Here is a 24895-nt window from a genome sequence, read left to right on the forward strand (position 1 = left end):
GAAACGCGTTTAATGGTGTATCTGTCCTAAAATATTGCATTTCCCATTCAGATAATAAAGATTAATATAGGCTACGTAACAATTTCACCAAATGCTAGGAGAACGTATGGCCCCCTGTTGGTGCTATTCCCCCATTCATTTCAAATGGAGAAGAAAACGTTCGACCACGGGTGTGGACGCCGTGTTCCGGAGCCGCGGGGGATTCTGGGAATCGGGGTTGTCAGTGGACAAAAGGGGCTTTTGTTAACTTGTTTTGTTGTTAGGATTAAGTGGGGTCAATGGGTTCGGAAGTTATGTGGTTGTGTGTTGTTCTATTAACTTGTTCATTGTTCGTGTGTTCATTGTTGTCGACACCGTCACCGAGAGTGACGTGACCATTGTTTCGGGCAGCTGTTCCGTGTTGAAGTCTCGTTCAATAAAAACCAACTCTCGTTGTCGAGCGTTCAATAAAAACCAACTCTCGTTGTCGAGCGTTCAATAAAAAACAACTCTCGTTGTCGAGCGTGTCCCCCCCCTCAACAAACGTGTCCCCCCCACCTCAAAAAACGTGTTCCCCCCCCCCTACAAACGTGTCCCCCCCCCCCTCAACTAACGTGTTCCCCCCCCCTACAAACGTGTCCCCCCCCCCTCAACAAACGTGTCTCGCCCCCCCCCCTCCCCTGTCAACAACAGTCTACCTCCCCCCCCCCCCCCTCAACAATCGTGTCCACAATTTGCCACGAAAGCCGTGAAACCCAAACCCCGAAACCCGCCTCCACAGCGGCACGCGTGGATACTGTAGGTATAACACGCTATTTTACGTTGAAATGCTACGTATCCAGTGTTCATGGAAACGTACACCGTCAACGTTTTTTCTTGGCGACTGGGTTGGTTCTCCTCAGCCCTCTGGAACAAAACAAACATCAAGGAGAACTTTACTCTGAACTCACTGACGACATCAAAAGCATCTGTCCTGGATTCACGTCCCGCTTGTCTGAAGAGGGAAGCCTGAAGACTATTAGCTCCACAAGAGATGCTTTCTGATGTTCATGTAGAGCTTAAGTCAGATGTCTTGATTAGGGCTGCAACAACGAATCGATAAAATCGATAAAAATCGATTACTAAATGCGTTGGCAACGAATTTGGTCGTCGACAGGTTGGTTCACGGTTCATACACGCGTGGCCGTTGGCCGTTTTCACACCTAACCGTGCTCAAATGGCCCCATTGTTCTCTGGCCTGCACTCACACTAGGCAATCTGGCCGTGGCCGTTGGCCGTCGCAACTGTGGCCTGGCCACGGTAGGTTCTTGTACATACGTCATCACGTCGTAACACTTCATGACCAAGCGTCCGCTGCATGTACCTTAATAAAGTCTGCCGCCAGTCAGAGTTTTAACAACAATAGACAACAACACAGAGGACACACCAACAGTTGAACCGCTTGACGCGATATTTACCGTTTAATGGGAATGAACGCTCGTCGCCTTTATTATGTCCGTGGTCGTCGCATGGACTATACGTCATCCAGCGCAGCTTGCGTAGCCGTGCGTGTGCGTGTGTCGGCTCATTAGCATCTGTACCGTAGCGGCCCGTACCGTAGCTATGGAAAGCCAAGAAGGCCACTAACTGGCCCTAGAATGGCGCGGTAAAAGTGCAAAACTGCACGGAAACCGTATGGTTTCCATACGGATTCCGTGCGGTTTGGCAGGAATTCCGAACGGAATCCGTACGATTTCCGTACGATTCGGTACAGATTCCGTATGGTTTTTTAATGTCTAATAGCCGCGGCTATTAGCTATTCATTCCGGCTATTAATTATTCACTCCGGCTATTAGGTATGCAGAACGAGCCCCTCCCTCTTCTTTGCTTGACCACTAAGTTTGAAGGCTGTCTAACCAATCAGTGAAGAGAAATACCAGACTAAAGTAACGCATTGTCGAGAGCTGCAGTGCCAGCTTTATGTTTCGCCGTAACATAAAGCTGTGTTGTCTTTACTAGTTTCACTACAATGTAATGACCACCACTAGCTAGTGGAAAATACATTTGTGTCTAGTACAGTGATATATTTGTATATGTTAGGCTATATATTGAGATGGCAGTGTGCAAAAATACCCGTCAATATTCGGGGATGCCCTCATCCCCAGATTGTTCTCGATATGCAGTTGCCAGCTAGGCCATAACATTACAATATTTCATGGATGCAAGCAAGCCAAGACAATCAATCTATAGCCCTAGCAAACACTAGCAAAAGAGCTAAGCAATGTTGAAGATGCAGAGGGTATATAAAGCAGTGTGCCTGCCTTCTCTCATAACGTCAGCTTGAACGAGTCACTTTCCACTTTCCACTGTCAATGTGTTTTTTTTTTTACTGCGTTTTAAAGGCCCACTATGCAACTTCGGGAATTTCTTCGTTGTTTTCTTGGTTTTGGCACGCACATTTCTCTACACAGCGCCCCCTTCGGCTTCGTAGTAGATATTTTACAACACTGTCGTAACAACTCGTTGACGACCCTTCCCCATGCACTTCTACGCGAGCCATTTGCATTTGTTTTCAAAGAAGCCGGCGAATGCGTGGAGCCATGTTCGAAGTAGATGTTCATAAAGTGTAGGCAAGGTTATGCATTTTTAATATTGTGTATTTGTATTGCAATAAACATAAAGCCATCCTTTTTTATAGTTGACGGGGAGAATTTATTACGAGATTATAATTGTTTTATCTTATGTTGAACAGAACAATCAGTGTGAGAGTGTTGGCCAACATAATAATCTAAATAAACAAGAACCTGGATTCGGGGATTCAGTCTGTATCTGGGGGACGAGACGGACGAACAGCAAAACACCAATGGAAACAAAGGTGTTTATATGGTTGCAACCAACAAGCAAGCTAGAAACATACAGGGCTCACAACAAAATGGTTGAGCAAACACATTTGTACAGAGACTATCAACATCAAGAATACCACGAGGACAAAGTTCACCCAAGGGTACTTTCAATTTCAAAAGCAACACGGCCAAATCTGAGTCTGATTTGCAGTCTTCTTTTTCTTTCAGTTCACGCTATTCCTGAAAAGCTTGCCCAACGTTTACTCGTGTCTGGCCTCTCTGTCGGTCAGTCTCCCTTTTCTCTTCTTCTGTTCCTCCGACATTGGGTTTCTCTGTCTCTTTTTAGTCGGCTGATCTATGATGAATGTAACAATCCCTTAGTTACTTGTGTTTATATCGAGCCGGTTCCGTGTTTGGGGGTCTGTGCCGTAAAGCAATTCGTTACTTCGCGAGACCCGAGACTCCCGCGAGAGTGGGCGGCGGGTCGCCGGCAGAAACATATTCCTTTTCTCCGCCAAGATGCGCAAGGGGGAGTCGAAACAACGAACAATCGAATAAAAATGTATAATGGAACCATCGCAATGACTCCTAGCCTGTTATATTAAGGTAAATCAAGCCAAAAAAGTTGCATAGTTCCCCTTTCACTCGTGTCTGATCTCTTTTCTGGTCCATTCTTCTTTTGTTCCACCGACAGTCGCCTCTTGGGTCCCTTATCAGTCGATTGATCCATGATGAATGCAACAATTGCCTCGCAACTGGCTGTTTATATCTAGCCGGTGCCATGTTTGGGTGCGTGTCTGTGCCTTAAAGCATTTTCGAAACTACAATCTGACTACATTTTCGAGGATACTTCCGCTGCGTCACATCCGGAATGTCCCGGTCCGAGCAAATCAAGTTGCATATGCGCTTTTGCACTGTAGAGGCGACATGGGAAAATGACACACCCACCAATCGACCCAGAAATGGATGCAGAACCATCAGCATAACTCTCAACCTGCATACTTAATGTAATTTTGGCTAAAAAAGTTGCATAGTGGGCCTTTAATGAGTGTGTTTATTTAGTTATTATTTAGTTATTATTTATTGCTGTCTAACCTAAAGTCTTCGTTGTCTGTGTTAAAAGGTTAATTGTTGAACAAAGAATCTCCCTCTCTCCCTCTCTCCCTCCCTCTCTCCCTCTCTCCCTCTCTCTCTCTCTCTGAGGCGTCATCAGCCCCTTTTTCCGCTGTGTCTTTTGTATTCGCACTATTGGAGCAATGATACAAGTCAGTGCGACACAGTCCTGCAGGGAAACAGGAACAAAAACCAGCTCGCAGACGTTGCGCTTGGTGGGATTGTGAAACACCAGCTGAGGGAAATCACGAGTCAGCCTCTTCTTCAACATATCCTGTCTGCAACACAACAAAACAGTTTCAATTTCATGAGGCCTTGTTCCTGGGAAAAGTACATTTAAAATTCACTCGTCCAGGCACAAAAGTCACTTTTCCGAGTAAAATGTTGTAATTTTACAATAGTAATACTTAATAATAATAATAATACATTTAATTTAGAGGCGCCTTTCAAGACACCCAAGGTCACCTTACAGAGCATATAGTCATCATACATTTTTTAAAAAACAAGACATTGTGGAAAAAATAAATAAATAAATAAATAAACATAAGAAATAAGAAATAAATAAAACAAAAACAAGACAAAACAAAACAAAAAAACAGTGATCAGTTAGACGTTGTGTGCGAGTTTGAACAGGTGAGTTTACTTGTTCATGTTGTTAGCGAACGGAGAATTCAGATGAACAAACAGTTGCAATCATTCACACCATGTCAACCACATCACTAAAACAGCCATATCCCTCCCCTCAATCACACCACCTCTGAGCAATAACTGTTTAAATCCTCTCACTCACTCACTCACATGCTCATCGTACACAATCTCACACGCACTCACACAGAACTTACAAACACACTCTTCCCAATTCCCGATTCCCAATGCAATATTCCCTCTGTGAGCCCAACCCTCTCCCTGTGACTGGACGACACTGTGGATCAGAGTGAGCATACGTTAACCTGCTGACCACTGATTGGTCAACGAGCAACAGGTGTGCAGCCTCCCCCAGCCCCAGGTTGGTTTTCAAGACTAATGGGAACTCTCTCTCTCTCTCTCTCTCTCGTGTAAAGTGGGTCAGTAAGAGCTTTGATTACGGTTTGTGCCTTCAACGATGAGGATGTACACCAAAAGTGCGAAGATCCTTTAAGTACATATAAAACAAAATCATGAAATAACTAAAGCAACGGCTTTTAAGTGTTGTATTATAAAGTATTATATATATATACACTATTTCTTGATATAGAAATCAAATTTGGAATACTTTGTGAAACAAAATGTTACATTTGACTCTGCAGGCGTGTTCGCCATCCATTACATAGCCCAGTGTCTTATTTTGGGGCATTTCTGTTGTTTCATTGTGGAATGGTAGTCACTTCCAGATTCGGTACCCCTCCGTTTTGGAAGCGGGGATAAACCATGACTGAGCTCTGAAAAGGAGCCTTTTCCCTATTTCCCCTCCCCCGAAAGGTCAACTTTGAACCCTTATAACTTTGTGAAATAAAAGGCCTACAGGAATGAGGCCAAGTGTTTTGGAAAGGTCTGAATGAGCTCTTTCCAGCACATGTCATCATCAATCAAAGGCACTATGTCTTGATATAGAAATCAAATTTGGAATACTTTGTGAAACAAAATGTTAAATTTGACTCTGCAGGCGTGTTCGCCATCCATTACATAGCCCAGTGTCTTATTTTGGGGCATTTCTGTTGTTTCATTGTGGAATGGTAGTCACTTCCAGATTCGGTACCCCTCCATCCCTTTGGGAAGCATTCAATGGTGCCACTCTGCCATCTTAAGAGGCTGAAGCCCCAAACTTATAGCCCAAAGAGAAGGTTGTTGGTGCTACGACATACCTCAAGCTCGGACAGAAAAATATTTTCCTTGGCTTTTTACAGAGGGTGAAAGGTTCTTCCAAAAGGCAATATAAGTGAATGGGGAAAACACTAACCTACTAATTTTGTGACCTTTCGAGATAGCGGATGGTTTCAAAACGCATTCACGCGTCCCCATTGTTCCCATGAACGACATATCCGACAGCCGGCCTTTTTGACGCAACAGAAAAAGAAAATTGGTTTGACTTCCAGATTGGGTACTGGTCTCTTTTTGGAAGGCCTTCCTTGACCTATTGACCTTTGGGAAGCGTTCAATGGTGTCGCTCTGCCATCTTAAGAGGCTGAAGCTCCAAACTTATAGCCCAAAGAGAAGGTTGTTGATGCTACAACATACCTCAAGCTCGGACCGAAAAACCATTTTCTTGGCTTTTTACAGAGGGTGAAAGGTGCTTCCATATGGCAATATAAGTGAATGGGGAAAACACTAACCTACTAATTTTGTGACCTTTCGAGATAGCGGATGGTTTCAAAACGCATTCACGCGTCCCCATTGTTCACATGAACAACATATCTGAGAGTCTGCCTGTTTGGCCCAACAAAAAAAAAAAATCCTTGTTAATGTCACTTTTCTATTGGAACTAATGTAACCCACATGTTCTTTTCCCTAAGCATTTTTCGAACCTTGGTAGCTGCATCAAGGACAAGACCTTCATGGTATTCGCTCTACCCGGTGAACCACCGGGGCTAACCTGCTTGACACAACATGTTTGAGCAATTTTACTTTATTAATAATCTTTTCTTTTTTTAAAAATTCAAAGGACGCAGCCAGGATTCGAACCCTTGTCACTGTGGTGAAGCCTAGGCTTTATTGGTACACACTCTACCCAGTGCACCACCGGGACAACCTGAGTATCGCTTGTTTTACTTAGTTTAAAATGCATGAGGAATCGTCTTGAAATGTGGTAGTGAGTAGTGATTGTATGCAGGTGTGCAAACAAACAATTTGACCCAGTGAAGGCTGAGAGAGCAGAGTTTTTTACTGCTCAATACACACTTTGATACTCTTGAGCATTGAATTCTTATTTTTGACATTTCTATCAATTTTCATCTATTGGATGTTAGAGCTTGGAGCCAACACAGACTACCCGATGGACTATCAGACAACTTCACCAAACCAAGTAAGTGCAATAACCGCCTCTACATTTATTGTCAATATGGAAATCCATCTTCCTAAGCTACATGTGTTCAATGGGCTTTATTCTGTTTTGGGCATTTCCTCCCAGTGCATATATGTTTACATCAGTTACTGAAAGCATTGTTCTGAAATGGGATCAATTAATACTATGTAGCCTAAACCTATGTTGTGAGCAATGGAGAAGAGAATGTATAAATATATTTATGCATAAATGCATGAGGAATCGTCTTGAAATGTGGTAGTGATGAAAAGCCTTATAATCAGTCAGTAATTGTATGCAGGTGTGCAAACAAACAATTTGACCCAGTGAATGCTGAGAGATCAGAGTCTTTTACAGCTCCCGACACACTTTGATACTTTTTATTTATTTAACCTTAATAAACATTAAGAACAGTTTCTTATTTACAATATTGATCTGGTCCAAGAGGCCCCACCAGGAATAAAAGGAACAAATAACAAAAACACGAGCATGCATGACTAATTTAGACAAATATAAAACGGATACACAAATACTGTGTACAAAAAGAAAATAGAAAAGACCAATGCACTATAAATAATAATAATAATTAAGATGGGTCAATACTACCAGGGATGGTCAGGAGTGCAATGGGTGCCACAATTGACACACAGGTAAATAGCTGCACATTATAATAAAACTGTGAATGGGATCTGGCCGGATATCCATGAGGAGAGTCCAGGCATCCAGTCCAGCAACCCCGCAACACGCTGGAACAGACAGAACAGTGAATTAGAACAGAAAAGTACATAGTGGGAATGTATACTGTAATAACAAAGCTATTCATCTATTTTTTCATTCATGTTAGAGCTTGGAGCCAACACAGACTACCCGATAGACTAACAGACAACTTCACCAAACAAAGTAAGTGCAACAACCGCCTCTACATTTATTGTCAATGGGGAAGATTCCAAATCTACACATGTTCAATGGTGACACTGACAAATTCCAACTTCCAAATCCACACTTGTTCAATGGTCACACTTCCAAATTCCAACTTCCAAATCTACATATGTTCAAAGGTGACACTGACAAATTCCAACTTCCAAATCCACACATGTTCAATGGTCACACTTCCAAATCTACATATGTTCAATGGTGACACTGACGAATTCCAACTTCCAAATCTACATATGTTCAATGGTGACACTCTGACAAAAATTCTGACAAAACTTCCAACTTCAGGACATTTACCTACTTCCAGCTTCCAAATCTACATATGTTAAATGGTGACACTGACAAAAATTCTGACAAAACTTCCAACTTCAGGACATTTACCTACTTCCAGCTTCCAAATTGACATATATTCAATGGTGACACTCTGACAAAACTTAGACTATACATTGATTTTTAACCAACTTCCAACTTCAGGACATTTACCTACTTCCAACTTCCAAATTGTAGACATCAGCCAATTGCTGTTGGTGGACTTAGTGTTTGAATACATTTTCAATTTCCAAATTACTGATGTTTAGTTTTACCATGGAGCACTACTGCCCCTAGAGGTTTTTCGAATTACACTTCCAAATCCAGACGTACATTTTCTCGACTCAGTGCTGCCGCCCTTTAGTACGGGAGTACAAATTTCCAACATCCAACTTCAGCTTCCAACTTCCAGCTTCCAACATCCAAATCCAGGGTCCAACTTTCAAATTCGAAGGTCCAACTTTACACTTGTTCAATGGTGACACTCTGTCAAAAAGTCCAAATTGGAGGGGGGTCAGTCGAGCTGAATCTGGACTTTCCAAATCGGGTATTAAACCCCATGTTAAATTGGCCTCAAACCCTAACCCCTAACCCTAACCCTCCCTAACCATAACCCTAACCCCAAACTTACACTGCATATCTACAGACCTACACACCCCCGCCTGTAACTACACATATACAGTTGAATGATATAAAATAAATAATAATAAACAAACACGTGATGACGGTTAAGGGCCGCTTCTGCCATCTGGTGGCTGCTGAGGGGGACCTCAACGGAGCCCACTTTGGATTTCTTTGTGCAAAGCTGCTACAGCCAGCAGCATGTGTGGTGCCGCGGTAATATCAATATATGAATATGGATAACAGTGGTGGCTGGTGATCAGAAAAATGTTGGATAAACAAAGACAAACAATGGATTCAAGCAAAACAGACGCCTCTGCGATAGAAATGGTTTCGCCAGTGCCTGCAAATATACCAATATATTGGTATATTTGCTTATCGTGATGTAATTTCCTGACAAATGACATGTTATTTTATTATCTACACGTTGAGCTGAGTCCAATGACACCAAGCGTGACACCAAGCGCAAATTGTAACATGTATTTGACATGGTACACCTATGGTCTACGACATGATCTCGGTGTGGCAAGAGGGCGAGCTTGATCTCATTGGAGTCAGCTCAACGTGTAGATGCTAAATAACATGTAATTTGTCAAAAATCTCCATCAGGAAGCAAATCTATAGCTGGTCATTATTGATAAAGGCCTCCAAAATCGACAGCTAATTACTACCCCGAAACATATTCAAATATGATCATGTGTGGCACTGTTGCAATCGCCTCGAAACGTAGATGTCAAAGGACACCTTGTTTGCACCGTTTCGCCACCGCCAAGATATTTTCATACGTTCTAGAAGTCTGGGGTCAAAAGGTCAAAAGGAGCCGGCACCACGCCGCTTATGAGATAACAAACAGTTAATGTGTATTTCTCTCTGAACTTTTTGTCTTCTCTCGTAACTACTGTGACCACCCCCGGAAAAACAAAAGTGTATCGGGGACAAACGGGGTCTCAGTCACAAACGGGGTCTCAACTGACATTACACATATCCTGACTCTTACAGTCCCCACCGTGAATCTGCTGTTACCCCACCTCTGCTGTTTTCTCTAAAATAAGACATTGGTAATACTAAGAACGTGATTCTGTTTGTTTATTTTTCTATTTATATTCACCATTTTTCTCATTTAAATTGAGTCATTTAATCTCTACAGAGTATGTCATCTTTCCACCCAGTCTCAGTAATAACTGACAGATCCTGACTTTTACGGTCCCCACCGTGACCGTGCCCCTCCCCACCCCTGTTGTTTCTCTCAGGAAATGCTGGCTTGGGGCGGTAAAGATTGTTTGAATGTGTCGGTCAAATGACTATTAACAATTGATTTAAGGAAAACAGACGCCTCTGCGATAGAAACGGTTTCGCCAGTGCCTGCAAATATACCAATATATTGGTATATTTGCTTATTGTGATGTCATTTCCTACATTATCTGAAAATGCTTAATTTTCCCTCAAATCTGTTATTATGTAGACCAATCATCAGTAAATTAATATATTATGACGCATGACGTTGAGCTACTGCAGGAAAAGGGCATGCATAAAACGTGCACTGCATGTCAAACATTCCGTAATGATATATGGGACGATTGCAATCACCAGACACGAGGATGAACAAATGTATAGCCACATAAGCAGCTACAAGAAAAAACAAACAAACAAATTAATAAATGAAGGAGTGAATGAATAAACAAGTAAATGTTTAAGATGGAGACAAAAGGGGGCCACTCTGCCCTTTTGTGGAATAGTTTGGACATGCCTACAGAATAAAAAACAAACGGCGCGCGTGTGTGTGTCCAACTGGAAAAACAAAGTGAAGGAACAGGAATCATTATTGTGTGTGAATATAATAGATTTGATATGTTGTATTGAGATGCATTTTACCTACTTTTCTTTCAGATTCATAGACTACATCCTGACTTGCATAAATAAATAATATAATAATAAACAAAATAATAATAAACGAACACGTGATGACGGTTAGGGGCCGCTTCTGCCATCTGGTGGCTGCTGAGGGGACCTCAACGGACGACACTTAGGATTTCGCTGTGCAAAGCTGCTACAGACAGCAGCATATGTGATGCCCGACTCGATATCTCAGCGGGTGAAGGTCGCACGGACTCGGGCTTGGCACCGTTGGAAAGCTGCTCCTCCCTTTGGGGGGGGTGCGTCTGCCTCCCGTTTCTCTAGCACCTTGCTGTCAAAAGATATCCACCGAAAACGGTCTGCACCCGGGTGCACTTCGGTTAAAACCCCCTATCCTAACCCTAACCTTAACCCTACGAAGCAATCATGACACACGCCATCACCACCAACACTCCTCCACCAGGGATGCTTAGACAGGTGAAAAAGCTAGCAGAATTTATTAAACCTGCTTGCCCCAACCCACAAATCTCCTATAGGGTTCAGGAGAACACGGACGAATGGTTGAGGAGTAACCTTATAGACCTCCAAAAACACTTTCAAACCCTTTTAACCACCCTCCTTCCCACAGGCTTCCCCTTTGAGGGGGGCGCCCTTGACGTGGCTGCGAAGTGGGCTCGCACCCGGTACAGACACCGGCTCCGGCCCACCACCCTCCCTCAGGCACATACACTTTTAACTACTGCCGCCCCTGTCCTCTCCTCACCACCTCCTAGACCCCCTATCCCTCTCATCTCCCCCGCCCCCCCCCCTCCATAGCTCCCGTACCCAGCCATTGCAACCCCAGTCAAGGAACCCAGTTTCTCGGTTCCCTCTCACCACAGCACCCAATAAGCAGCTTCCTCCTCCCCTCCGCTCTCGTCGTCCCCCCCCTCCACCTCCTTCCGCACCCAGACCCTCATATAAGGTCCCCCTTCTCCCAAATCCCCCCAGGAGGAGCCCACCAACTGGCCTGCCCCCCAGGGTCCCACGGGCGAGAAGTCGTTTAACGAATACTCTGACCCTCCCAGCCGGGGCTAGACCCCTGCTGGGCCCTTTTAGTACCACTGGGGGTCGCCAGACACCAGCTCCAACTACTCCTCCTCCCCCGCCTCCCAACCCTCTCATATCCCCTTCACAATCCATTACTCATCCCCCTGCCTGGGTTAGGTCCCCACTCATTGGGGATCCTAACCCAGATTACATCCTCTCCATAGATGACTTCCCACCCCTTGTCCCCACTACTCCCAACAACGTCCCCACCTCCCCGGTTTTCCCATTGCTCCCCACTTTAAATATCCCAGCAGGCAAAACGGTCCACGTGGAGGCCCAGGTTCTCAATACGATCACTCACTCACTGCGTAGCCCGTTATCCTCACAGCGTTCTCCCACTGCCAGCCCAGAGTTAGCATCACCGGCACCTACACACACATACATTAACACACATAATCTCAGCCACATAGTCACCCTAGCCTCTCCCTCGATAGAATTAGACATCAGTCCACCCCCCACTCACTCTGTTCCTCCTCCCCCTCATTTAGATTCCACCAAGCAGCGGCCCCAGTCACAGAACCGGACTGGCACAGGTACAGCGGAGAGACCCAACGAGGTGGCTAAGCATAACAAAATGATGATGGGACAAAGCAAAGGGAAATGTCCCAAAATGCAATCCCACTCTGAAGCCACCTCAAACAACATAGAGTCTCTTCCGCTGTCCGTCCAGTCCGCGAGCACACCCTCACAGCGCACTTTGCAGCTTGAATTCCATCACGCCCTCAATTCGGCCACGTTAAGTCCCCACACCATCACTCCCGAGCGCAGGCGACCGAGTGTACCCACCGGCACGCAGCCTCGACCGAACAAGATGATATTCAAAATAAACAGACACGATCCTACTGGGCATAAAGTTAGGGATTGGACTATTTGTTCCACCAAGCCCGTAGTGATCATCGGTGACTCAAACTTGAGTCGGAACCCCCCCCACACACACAGACATCCAAATTGACAGTTATCCCGGTGCCAAATTCCAACACATCACACAGATTCTAGATAAAAATCCCCCCAATACACACACCAAGATTGTGGTGCTCTCTCTGGGCATCAACCACAGGGAGAACCTGTTCGAGTCGGTAACGGGCTCTCTCCAGGCACTGCACCGCAAAACCGTAGAAAAATACCCGCAGGCCACAATCTATGTCCCCATCATTAATTTCTCCAAACACTTAGCAGCACCACATCAGACACTACTAACAAAACTTAATGCATTCATCACCACTAAATACAATACACTATTTGAAATACACCACTCCGAATTCTACACAGCTCACGACGACATACATTGGACATCCAACACTGCATCACACATATTACAACACTGGCTGTCTCAGTTAAACTTCGGGCGGGGGCTAAGTCCCAACAGGGACACCCCCGCCCCCAGGAATCTAACATTCTAAATCTATCAACCATCTTTCATCTGTCAGAAATGGAGACTCAGCTGCTGCAGAGGGGCCTCAGCTTCATCCCCACCCCCCATACCTCAGACAAATTAGAATTCCTCAGGGATGTCCATAAATACAACAGGTCATTAAAATTAATAGAACATTTCCATGACCGTCCCGGTGGGCCCATTCCACCATTTCAGGGACCGTCCAGTTGGGTACCACCGCCGGGCGTCTTGTCGGGGAACCTCACCACACTCCTCCGTTGCAATAAATACATAGCCACACATAACCACTCAACCAACACCTTAGAAACACCCAACATTACTGAACAAGAATATACGGCACTTAGACACCTGCGTAATTACAAACACATAGTCATTAAACCTGCAGACAAAGGATCCAAAATAGTCATCTTAGACACACAACAATACCTCTTAGAAGCACACAGACAGTTAGGGAACACATTACATTACAGACCCATACAGGATTCACTCCAATTGGCCACACATCAAATTCGGAATATATTTACTGACCTCCACAAACTTAAATACATTACACATAGACAGAAAATATATCTAGATGGTCCAGACACTCCACGCGAACGCCTCTTTTACCTTCTGCCAAAGATCCACAAGGCGCCCGAGTCCTGGACGGTCCCCTTCTTAGTGCCGCCGGGACGGCCAATCATTTCCGATTGTGGTAGCGAGTCCTCTGCAGCAGCTGAGTTTATTGAATACTACCTCAACCCCATCTCCCGGAAACACCCCAGCTACATCAAAGATACCCATCACTTCATCCAAAAACTCAATAACACACCGGTTTCCACAAGCGTTTTTATTTTCAATTGATATAGATTCCCTATACACCAATATCGACATAGATTGCGGCCTGCGGGCTGTCCGCTCTGCACTCCTCCGGTACCCAGACCCCGACAGGCCCGACATTCACCTGTTGGAACTCCTAGAAATAAATCTGCGCAGGAATGACTTCGTCTTTAATGATAAGCATTACCTCCAGACGCACGGGACAGCAATGGGCAAGAAGTTCGCACCAAGCTATGCGAACATCTACATGGCTGGGTTCGAACATTCTGCTTTGCAGTCTTGCCCATTGCTGCCACAGGTGTACTGTCGGTTCCTGGATGACATCTTCGGGGTCTGGCCACATAGTTTAGATCACTTCCTACAATTCATACACATATTCAATACACACCACCCTACAATTAAGGTTAAATATACACAACATGCACAACACATAGATTTTCTAGATACAACTGTTTTTTTCCCCACACACAAACGCACCACAAACAGTCCTGCACACAAAAGTTTATTTCAAACCCACCGACACACACGCACTCCTCCATAAAAGCAGTTTTCACCCCAAACACACATTCGCGGGTATTATTAAATCACAAATCATCCGGTTTCACAGACTCTGCACAGAGGAGACGGACATGCGGGGGGCGACCAGGAGAGGGTCCTGAGGGGCAGGGGGTACACCAAGCGGTTTTTGCGTTCCATCTTGTCCAGCACATTGGCGGAGCTCGGGCGACGGGCCCCCTCGGGGTCCTCCTCCCCGTCTGGGTCCTCGTCCCTGGGCGCTGCCGGTGTGTTGGACTCTCCCGCCTCCCCCTGCCCTAAACCTAACCCCGCCTCCCCTTACCCTAACCCTAACCCCGCCTTTCCTTGCCCTGACCCTAACCCTAACCCCAACCCCAACCCACTATCCCTCCGCGCGCCGTCTCCTCTTCACCATTCACCCCGTCTCACCCTAGCCATTTCTCCACCACGTTACATTCTAGTCAGCGCACAATCACCACGTCTCACCATAACCCCTCGTCACCCACTCCGTTTCACTTTAACCCGCCTGCGGCTCCCACTGTGGGCCCCCACCATCTCCCTGACCCTAACCAGCCCCCCTCCTCTATGCCTCACCTTGGCCGGCTCCCTCATACTGGAGGGACGGACCTGGTGTCCGCCCCTATCCTCCACAGCCCGGCTGAGGTGGGGCCTCCACTAGGAGTGCCTGGATCCCTGAGTCAGGTGGTCTTCCCAAACAGGTTCCCTGAGGGGACCCCTGCCATCAGGAGCGGAGACGTTAAAGGGCGGCAGCCACACACACGCATCATACCCCTCATCAGCACATATACACAAAACATCAGACACATACACTCCAAACTGAAAAACGCATTCACACACGCACAACACAACATTCCCGCACTTCAAAATCACAAAATCATTTCAGCTTTTAGGAAAAACCGGAACCCTGGTGCAGGCCCGCTTCTCCACGGACACTGGAGGCGCCCCCTCTCAACACCGAGGCCATTTCCAGCAGTTGGCGGTTATCCGCAACCAGCTCGCCTCCACCTCCAGCCCTATCACACAAAAACTTACTATCCTGGACAAAAACATCATTTACGCCATTACATGCTCCGAATGCCACATCATCTATGTCGGCGAAACAAAGCACACCATATTAAACAGACTAAAACAACATTTATATACAATACACATAGGCACACTCAACACTCAAATAGTCAAACATTTCCAAACACACCCCATTACCTCATTATTCATCACCGGGCTGGAGATGAAGGCGTGCTGGTCGGACAGACAGAGGAAGGCAGCGGAGCACAGATGGATATCCAAACTTAGGACCGTTACCCCCTTGGGCCTTAACATCAGGGAGTAGGGTCCGCGCTTGTCCATTGCTGGGGGGGCTGGGTTGTCTCGGGATTCCTCCCCGGGTTTTCTTCTAGCGCGGCATCGGGTCGACTGTGCGTTTTAATGTGTTGCATGTTTTTACCCCTCCCGTGTGCTCTCTTTTCTAATATTTTATTCCCCTGGTGTCTTCTTTTACACAATAGTATGACCTTTGCAGCTTGCTCCTCTTTTTCTCTTTATATATTTTTTATACATATATTTTTCATGCGCATGTCTCACCATTTGATGACAATATTAGTGTGAATGGACTAGTATGTATGAGTGCGTACTTATTTATATATCTATATATTTATATATTTATCTTTCCTTTATTTTTATTCTTGCATATATACTTATACGAAAGGTTGATGGGCAGGATCCTTGGATCCCCCACTTTTATTATTTAGCATGCACCATTTTAACTAGAAGTGTTGTTATCGACCCGTTTGCTGCGCCGACTACCCCTTTATGGGGGGTCTCTCGGGGCCCCGGCCTCCTGGGCACTCTGGCGGTGACGGCTCCCTGCTCCCTCTGATCCCCCTGGGGGTACAAAATAGACTGCTCCGCGCCTCCTCAGACCCCAACTGCTGGTCCCCCTGCTCTTCCTTCCCTTCCTCTGCTTTTATCTTTATTTTTATTTTCTCTTCACAGAAAAAGAAAAGAACACAAAAAAATGAAAAATATTAATGAAAAAAAGAAAAAAAGAAAAATACCAAAAAAAGAAATAACCGAAGAAAATTAAATGAAAGGATTGGGAGATGGTGTGCCAGTGCACCCAGGGTCCATGACCATCAAGAGCTGAATGTCATTATAAAAACCTAACCCTAACCCCAATCCTAACCCAGACCCTAGCAATAACAAACCTTAAAACCCAATCCTTACCTTAACCATAACCCAATTTACATTAAGCAACATTGTAAATAGTTGAATGGTTTGATGTTTTTTGTTTTTTATTTTTTACAAATAAAGTCCGGTTGGACCCACTGTATTCCATGACTGTTGTTGATATTACCACTTGTTTAAATTAACAATGTATTCATGCACCACCGGGTTCCAAACCACCTGGGGGCACCATCATGCCACAATTGGCGTCTTTTTGTCGACTCACACGGCGACACTTGCCCATATATTATGCCTTTTTTGCTGTTTATTTCTATTCTTGTATTGTATGTTTTAATAATGTGATCTCCGTAACACGGAAGTTGTTCCTCCCGGGAGGTCACACGGAAAAAGCTATTACCATGGTAATGACCTTGTATTGTCACTCCTGAAGAAGACCCCATTAGGTCGAAACGTCGTGTCTTTTGTAAAAGTATAATAAATATCTTATAAACGGAACACAAGGAATTGAATCATTATTACTAGGTAATAGTTTATTATTATTGAGGACAAGTACAAAAAAAATTTTTTAGATACTTTTCACCGCTCTAACAAGATGAGCGAGTGGACCGAGGTGCGGTACAAGAGACGTCGTGATCGTTTCCACTCACCACGAGGTAGGCCACAATATCCCCGATCGGAGGAATGGCAATATCCACGGAGAAGAGATGAATTCCAATTATCACCACCGAGAGGCCGACGCCCCGATACACCACCGCGGAACCACCTGCAAGGACCCACCACCGAGGACCTGGCGTCCACCAACACCACCCAGATATAGACGGCCTTCCCTGGGGTCCAGGGAGAGAGACCACCTATACCCACCCAGGGAGAGACCTACATATTCACCGCCCAGGGGCCGACGTCCCCGCTCACCACGCGGGTTCAGACGTCCCCCTTCACCATCTAGAGTCCCGACCTCAGATCCCGGGGTCGGGAACCTGGGCTTCAGTCCCGAAAACCAAACACTGTCTAACCCCTACCTGTTCCATTACCACATATATCCTTAAACACTGTCTAACCCCTACCGCCTACCCTATTTTGTGAGTCCATCGAGGGGACCGTTCCGGTGCTGGGGGGGTGCACTGTGGATGGTCTTCCTCGAGGACTGCTATTTGAAGACGTTCTCGAACCCGCCGGGGGGCGCTGCAGGGACCGCAGCCACCGGGCAAGGTTGCCAAGTCGTTGACCCAAGGCCTGGACCAGCTCGACCTGAAGTTCCTGCCCCATTACACCCTCATCAGAAGGAAGAAAGTGCTTTCGTGGGAGGACGGCAGGTTTGTGGAGGTGCTGAGGCCCGGGCAAAAGAGCTGGGCAGCAGGCTTGACGGAGGCGGTCTTTCATCCACTCGACGGGCTTCCATCAAGTCTTCAGGGCTTGGTGGTTGCGCACTGGGTTTCAAATCAGGAGTGGCCTTGTTGGTGTCCATATTGCGATGGTCGGCCGTGATCTTGGTTCTCTGGGTTAGGGTTAGGTACGGACACAAGGCTTTCTTTGTTTTACGGGCATTTATAGATCCAAGTGTGACTGGCTGAATCTGCGTTGTTTGCCTGCAGTCAAAGGGTTCATTTTGTTTTGCTAAATCCAGATTTTCAGTCATGATCTTTTGGAATTGGCTGCAAAGATAGGGCACACAACACAGGCTTGGGTGCCTCCTTGGGGGCTCTTCTTGGCCGCTTCCTTCTTGTACATCAGTAATAACAGGTTTTGCAGTCATAGATATTCAGAGCTCTGAGAGAAGATGGGAAACATAATCCAACAGGAAAAGGCTTGCTTAACAAAGCATGGAACATGAGATTTACCTGTCGAAAGAACAAAACTGCCTCGTCATATAGCTAGAATAACTACTGTATTAAGGAACAGCCTAACAGCTTGTTTGTCTTACTGTTGTTCCTGTTTTGTTCTCCCTTTCCAGTCAATAAATATTATTATTCACTTTGGAAAACGTGTTTGCTTTGGATCCTTCCTACTACCGGGACCTGTGCTTTGGCACCTGCTGTACGGGCTGAGGTCATGCCAGCCCTAGTCAGTGTATGCTGTGTGGACATGGGGGCTCGTCCGGGATATGAACCCGGGACCTCTCTCACACTCCAACTTCAAACTGTGGTACTGCGCCTGCAGAAACTGAAACAGCGCTTGCGTCAACCTCCAGCTGAAAGGGACGCGAAAAGTCAGGAGCTGCCAGAACCGGGGCGCTGCACAGAAGGGACTTTGCAGCCTCGAAGGCACACTGACATGGGGGCTCGTGCCTTTGGACGGTAGGTTGTAAATTTGTTTTGGCGCTGGTGCGGTGTTGCTGCAGGAGGGTGAGGGCGTTGTGCAGCATCCAGTGTGTTACTTCTAAGTTAAGTTCAAAAACCATCAACTTAACTACTGTAACATCGAGAAGGAAACCCTGGCTATGCTCCTCGCCCTCCAGCACTTTGAGGTGTATGTGGGATCCAGTGCCTCTCCTGTTGTGGTCTATACAGACCACAATCCTCTTGTTTTTTTGGCCCGAATGTACAACAGCAACCAACGGTTGAGGCGGTGGGCTCTTCTGGTACAAGGCTACAACATTGTGATTCGTCACAAGAAGGGGGTGGACAACGTTGTGGCCGATGCCTTATCAAGAGGATAATTTTTTTTGGGGTATATCAAGCTGATGTTTATTTTTTGTATGTAATAAGGTGTGCTAACCCCCTGGGTTCGCTTTGATGGGGGGAGGCGGGTTGGCTCATCAGGGGCCGAGAGTAGGGTGAAACTCATGGCTGCGGCTGCCCACTGTGAACCTTGCACGTGTAGCGGTTGCGTACTCTCTCGTTTCGTTGTGTGATTGAGACCACGATGGAACCCATTGGCAGCCAGCCGTTTATTCTGGTGGAATATTTGACAAAGAAATACAAATGCAGCACAGAACTTTCTATTGCTGTTTAGAGGGCCCTCTAGTGGCGCTTGAACGCTAGTCCTCTTGTAGCATTTGAGCACAATTGGCGCATGAACATTGAAAAAAAAAAAAGGGTCCCTTTTGTATTACAAAGGCATTCTTACAACATATGCTCACACACTGTTTAAAAAAAAAAATTATCAATATACATGGCTTTGGGGGTGGGGGGGGGGGGGGTAGGGGGACCGGGTCAGGCCACGGTATCCCTCTTCAGGATCCTCCAGCGGTCCTTCAGCATGACGCCCGTGCGGCCGTTGTAGTCGTGGTCCAGCAGCATGCGCTTCCAGTTGCCCTCGCCGTGCTTCCTTCTGCGCTATTCGAGCTTCCCGATGAGCAGTTCATCAGTGTCCATGTGATCCATGGAGCTCAGCAGGGACCCGGTCGGCCCAAACAAACAATCTGTGTTTTCTTGGGAGTATTTTGTAGTTGAAAGGTGGACTAAGTAGTGTTTTAGTCTCGTATCATCTGTCTTCCTGTGGTGGTTTAGCAGCGGATCCAGACGCTACATAGATTTGGAATTTCCTTGTGCTGGCTCCTTGAAGAAGAGGCCCTCTGTGGCCCAACGGTTGGCCAGAGAGGTAAAGGAGAGAGTGGGGATTTCTCCCAGAAAGAGCAAGAGGGCAGTCATTGCCCTGAAAAGACTAACCGTTTTTAGTCATTCACAGCGTGGTCTTACCTTCACAATGACAAATTAACAACACAAATGAAAAGATTGTCCATGGAATAGTCCCTTCCATTTCGGTGGAAAACTTTCCAATTCTTCTGTAAAATATTATCAGTGATGCATCCTTTTAGAAGTTCACGTGAATGTAAAAGCTCCAAGGTGGATAGGCAATCTTCATATATTGTATTTATTTTTTTAGCTCAAAGCCAAAAAACAGCCAAGAAAGCGTAGGTCCAATCCCGTAATATCCTCTGCAGCACTGGGACTTTAGCTACAAAACGATTTATATGGTTTGAGATTTTCTGGATGTGTCGAAACCCGTCAATATAGGGCAGGATCTGCTGAGTGGTCAGGTCCCATTGGGATTTAATAAAGTGGTCTTTTTTATCTTTAGCAAACACTGGAACATCATATTCTTGCACTATTGGTGGATCTTTGCGTTGCTCTATGAGCTTCAGGTGTATCGTGTGGGACCTAATCGCGATCTTGAAAGACCCAGATGCTCCGGTGCCCTTGGTGTGGACCAGGGTTCCCTTTTCCAGCATCTTCTGATGGCGACCTTGATGCACCATCAGAAGCTTATAATAATCAAAAGAACAATTAAAGTGGCACAGATACACTGATTGTAGTAAGCCAGACGCATTGACTTCAGAAAGATATTGACCGTGCTTCCTTCCGCTGTTTGTCTTTCTCAAATCTCTTACTCACACTTTAGGCGATGAACAGCACATTTCCTCATCTCTGCCTGACACAACTTCTCTGGGTAACAGGGCTTGAGAACAATTGTAACCTATGTCTAGCGGGAACACAGTACGCAGTCTGACTGGAAAGTCCTCCCGAGGAATGAATTAAAAGTAAAAACAAAACGAGGCTGAATCCTGTTGTCTACTCTGAGGAATGGAACGAATAACACTGATTCAAAAGAGCGGCTTTCTTGGCTTTCTTTGGGGTAGCACGGGGACTGCTGCTGTGCGTCTTCACCGACCTCCAGAAACTTTGGAGCAACTTTCTTAGCACTTGTTAACTCCCTGGCCTGAAAAAATAAAACAACTCTGAACTTCATTATTTTAACAAGCAGGTGCCATACCCTTTTTTTTTTAAACAGAAATATTCAAATAAAAAAAGGAACAAAGATTGTTTTGGAGGTTGAAGTTTACGCTACTAGGGGAATCCTGGTTAGTTTCTTGGTGCCCTTGGTTAAAGACTAACTTTAATAAAATTCTGTCCGATTTATGAAATCGTAAATATATTGGTCAGGATATTCATCTTCTGATTTCCCTAAAATTGGCATTGGACATGATGATAATCTATTGCCGTACGGGGAAGGTTCGGGAATCTCGGGTTCTTCTTTTCAGTTTGTATTCAAGTTTTTTTTTCCTTTTTTTTTATGTTTGTTTACACAACCTCGTCTATTGGTAAAGTGCATGCCCCGTGGTCGTGAGTTTGAGTCCGAGACAAAAAACAATCTGTGTTTTCTTGGGAGTATTTTGTAGTTGAAAGGTGGACAAAGTAGTGTTTTAGTCTCGTATCATCTGTCTTCCTGTGGTGGTTTAGCAGCTGATCCAGACGCTCCCATTGGGATTTGATAAAGTGGTCTTTGCCTTTAGCAAACATGGAGAATAAAGCTATTGATCACATGGATATCGATCAGTAAAGCTGAAAAAAAAAAATAATCCTACTTTCTTCTGAGGCACACTTGGTGAGTGGGGCTTCAGTTTGTAATGTAAACTAGATTTATTTAAACACATTCACTTCAACAACAAGCAAACAGTTGCCTTCAAACTAACCCAAAAATGTCGATATTTCCCAAAGCAATGTGAAAGGTCTAAACTGTGGCCATTGAACTTCAGTCTTTGTAACATTGCCACAACATTGTAACAGCTTTAGTACACACAGCATTAGTGGACTTCCTGTATCCATCTTTCACATACAACAGCAATATCAAAAACACTGGAACATCATAACTTTAATAAAATTCTGTCCGATTTATGAAATCGAATTAAATTTAATTAAAAATATAAACATTTCGGACCAGTTATTTCCAGCGTTTCTTTTCCTCCGCTTACTGATATGCTTAAGTTCAGCGGGTTGTCTCGTCTGATCTGAGGTCGTATTCGAGATTGGTTGTGGTGTGGCCTTCCTTCCCAGAGAGTTAACAAGTGTCTGCTGAAATATGTTTTAAATGATTTACACCTTTTTCTGATGGCGACCTTGATGCGGGTCCTCTCGACATCGTAGCCAGAGAAACGCTTTTGTAGGGGGGGTTTGAAGGGGTAGTCTGGCGTGAAAGCGATGTCCAGGAAGAAGACTCCTCCCTCGTACACGGAGCCCGGGGGTCTCAGGATGGTGGAGCGCCACTCATAGATGTTGTCTCCCTTGGGCCCGGCGCTGCAATTTGGCGGAGGGTCCAGTGTGATTACGGTTCTGCTTACCAAAAGTGGCCCACTGGGCACTCGCATTCCACGCCCTGCTCCAAGCCAGCGAGCAGGGCCTCTTACCCATTTAAAGTTTGAGAATAGGTTGAGATCGTTTCGGCCCCAAGTCATTCGCTTTACCAGATAAAACTGCGAGTAATGAGCGCCTTCGGAGGGAACCAGCTACTAGATGGTTCGATTAGTCTTTCGCCCCTATGCCCAGGTCGGACGACCGATTTGCACGTCAGGACCGCTACGGGCCTCCACCAGTTTCCTATGGCTTCGCCCTGCCCAGGCATAGTTCACCATCTTTCGGGTACTATCGCACACGCTCAAGCTCCACCTCCCCGTAAGAACTGTGCCAAATCCTTTTGGCACTGGTGGACAGTAACTTGGAGGTCTTGTTCATGCTGGCTTTGCTTTCCCGTTTCTTGCAAGGAGTGCAGGAGCCCATTGAGCTGTTCTCGGCGATACACTGGTAGGCGCTGCCCCGGTTGTATTGCGATGGTCGGCCGTGATCTTTGTTCTCTGGGTGACCAGATCACATTTGAAACACGTGCAAGGGTCCCATTGGGCTGTTCTCGGCGATGCACTGGTAGGCGCTGCCCCGGTCGTATTGCGATGGTCGGCCGTGATCTTCGTTCTCTGGGTGACCGGAACACACAAACAATAAAGAACCCAAACCCGTTAACCCCACTTAACCTAATAACACAACAAGTTATACAAACGAAACACGACGACAACAAATAGGCATTTTTTCTTTTTGAACAAAACATTGAATTCGCTACATTCAATGTCAAACAAAACAAGTAAATATTTTTTTTTAATCTGAAGCCAGCATGTCCTCTTTAAACGGTTTAATACTGCTGGCTTTTCTGCAGCAACGTCTTCCTTTCCAGCGGTTTTGGAGATTTGTGCTCCCATGCTTTTGGTTTAACAAAGGAACCCAATCGATGAAATTAATGAACAAAGACCGCAAGAGAAAAAGCGTGATTGTGGAGCTATTGACCCGACATCATGTGTGGGTGTAGTTTTCTATAGAAGTTTACATGTCCCTTAACTTAAAGAAAAGAAAAGAAAAAGGAAATGCTTTTGAACAAAGACCGCTGGGCTTCTCCCTCTTCACTCACCGCTACTAGGGGGAATCCTGGTTAGTTTATTTTCCTCCGCTTAGTGCCACTCATAGATGTTGTCTCCCTTGGGCCCGGCGCTGCAATTTGGCGGAGGGTCCAGTGTGATGTCTGCCAATTCCTTCTGAATCCTTTTGGCACTGGTGGACAGTAACTTGGAGGTCTTGTTCATGCTGGCTTTGCTTTCCCGTTTCTTGCAAGGAGTGCAGGAGCCCATTGAGCTGTTCTCGGCGCGGGTCCTCTCCACATCATAGCCAGGGAAACGCTTGGTCCCGTTGAGCTGTTCTCGGCGATGCACTGGTGGTCGCACCCGTGGTCGTATTGCGATGGTCGGCCGTGATCTTCGTTCTCTGGGTGACCAGATTACATTTGAAACACGTGCAAGGGTTTAAAATGAGCTTCAGGTGTATCGTGTTGGACTCGTCTATTGGTAAGGTGCATGCCCCGTGGTCGCGTTGAGCTGTTCTCCCCCTCCAGAATCTTGGACTGGTTGAAATCTGTGACCTTAATGAGACAGGTCTTTGCCTGAGAAGCCAATAGATTATTCTCGGGTTTCAGATCTCTGTGGATGATGCCATTCCTGTGGAGGTACTCCACTGCCATCAGCATCTGGTAGAAGTAGAGTTTAGCCACAGCCTCATCCAGGCCTTGTCCCGCCTTCACCCTGTTAAACAGCTCTCCCCCCTCCATCAGCTCCAGGACAATGTAATAAGTGTCCTCTGTCTGGTAGAAGTCCTCTGTCCTCTGAAAGGTCAAATAAGTTAATAGAATTAACTTATTTGAGTTAATAGAATTGCTCAAAATATAATAAGTTAATAGAATTGCTCAAAATCTAACCGTTCATAAAGCCCTTTCAATAACCCAAAACAAATAAGGTTACAACGGGAATCCCGTGGAGAAATGAATAGCCATAAGTGTAATACTAATATTTATCCAATGATTGACAGATCCCCGTAGCCTTCCGAAGCCTGCCGCCACCTGATGGTGGCGGCAGGCTTCTTGACAGCAGCCTTCTTGGCTTTAGGGGCAGCAGCCTTCGCCGCTGGCTTCACAGAAATCAGCCTTCGCCGCTGACTG

The 24895-nt window shown here is 45.7% G+C and overlaps 1 protein-coding gene across 1 annotated transcript; it reads right to left on the reverse strand.

Annotated features, from left to right (window-relative positions):
• Window positions 1-19800: 19800 nt before the first annotated feature.
• LOC115532614 (uncharacterized) lies at window positions 19801-24245 on the reverse strand. The gene is made up of 4 exons (XM_030342489.1): window positions 23906-24245; window positions 22307-22669; window positions 20593-20833; window positions 19801-19918 (listed from the first exon to the last, which is right to left on the reverse strand). Exons 1-4 carry the CDS (start codon window positions 24033-24035, stop codon window positions 19801-19803), a joined length of 852 nt encoding a protein of 283 aa, XP_030198349.1. The 5' UTR covers window positions 24036-24245.
• Between the last annotated feature and the right edge of the window lie 650 nt (window positions 24246-24895).

This window comes from Gadus morhua, chromosome 19 (assembly GCF_902167405.1).
Source record: "Gadus morhua chromosome 19, gadMor3.0, whole genome shotgun sequence".
Taxonomy (NCBI): Eukaryota; Metazoa; Chordata; class Actinopteri; order Gadiformes; family Gadidae; genus Gadus; species Gadus morhua.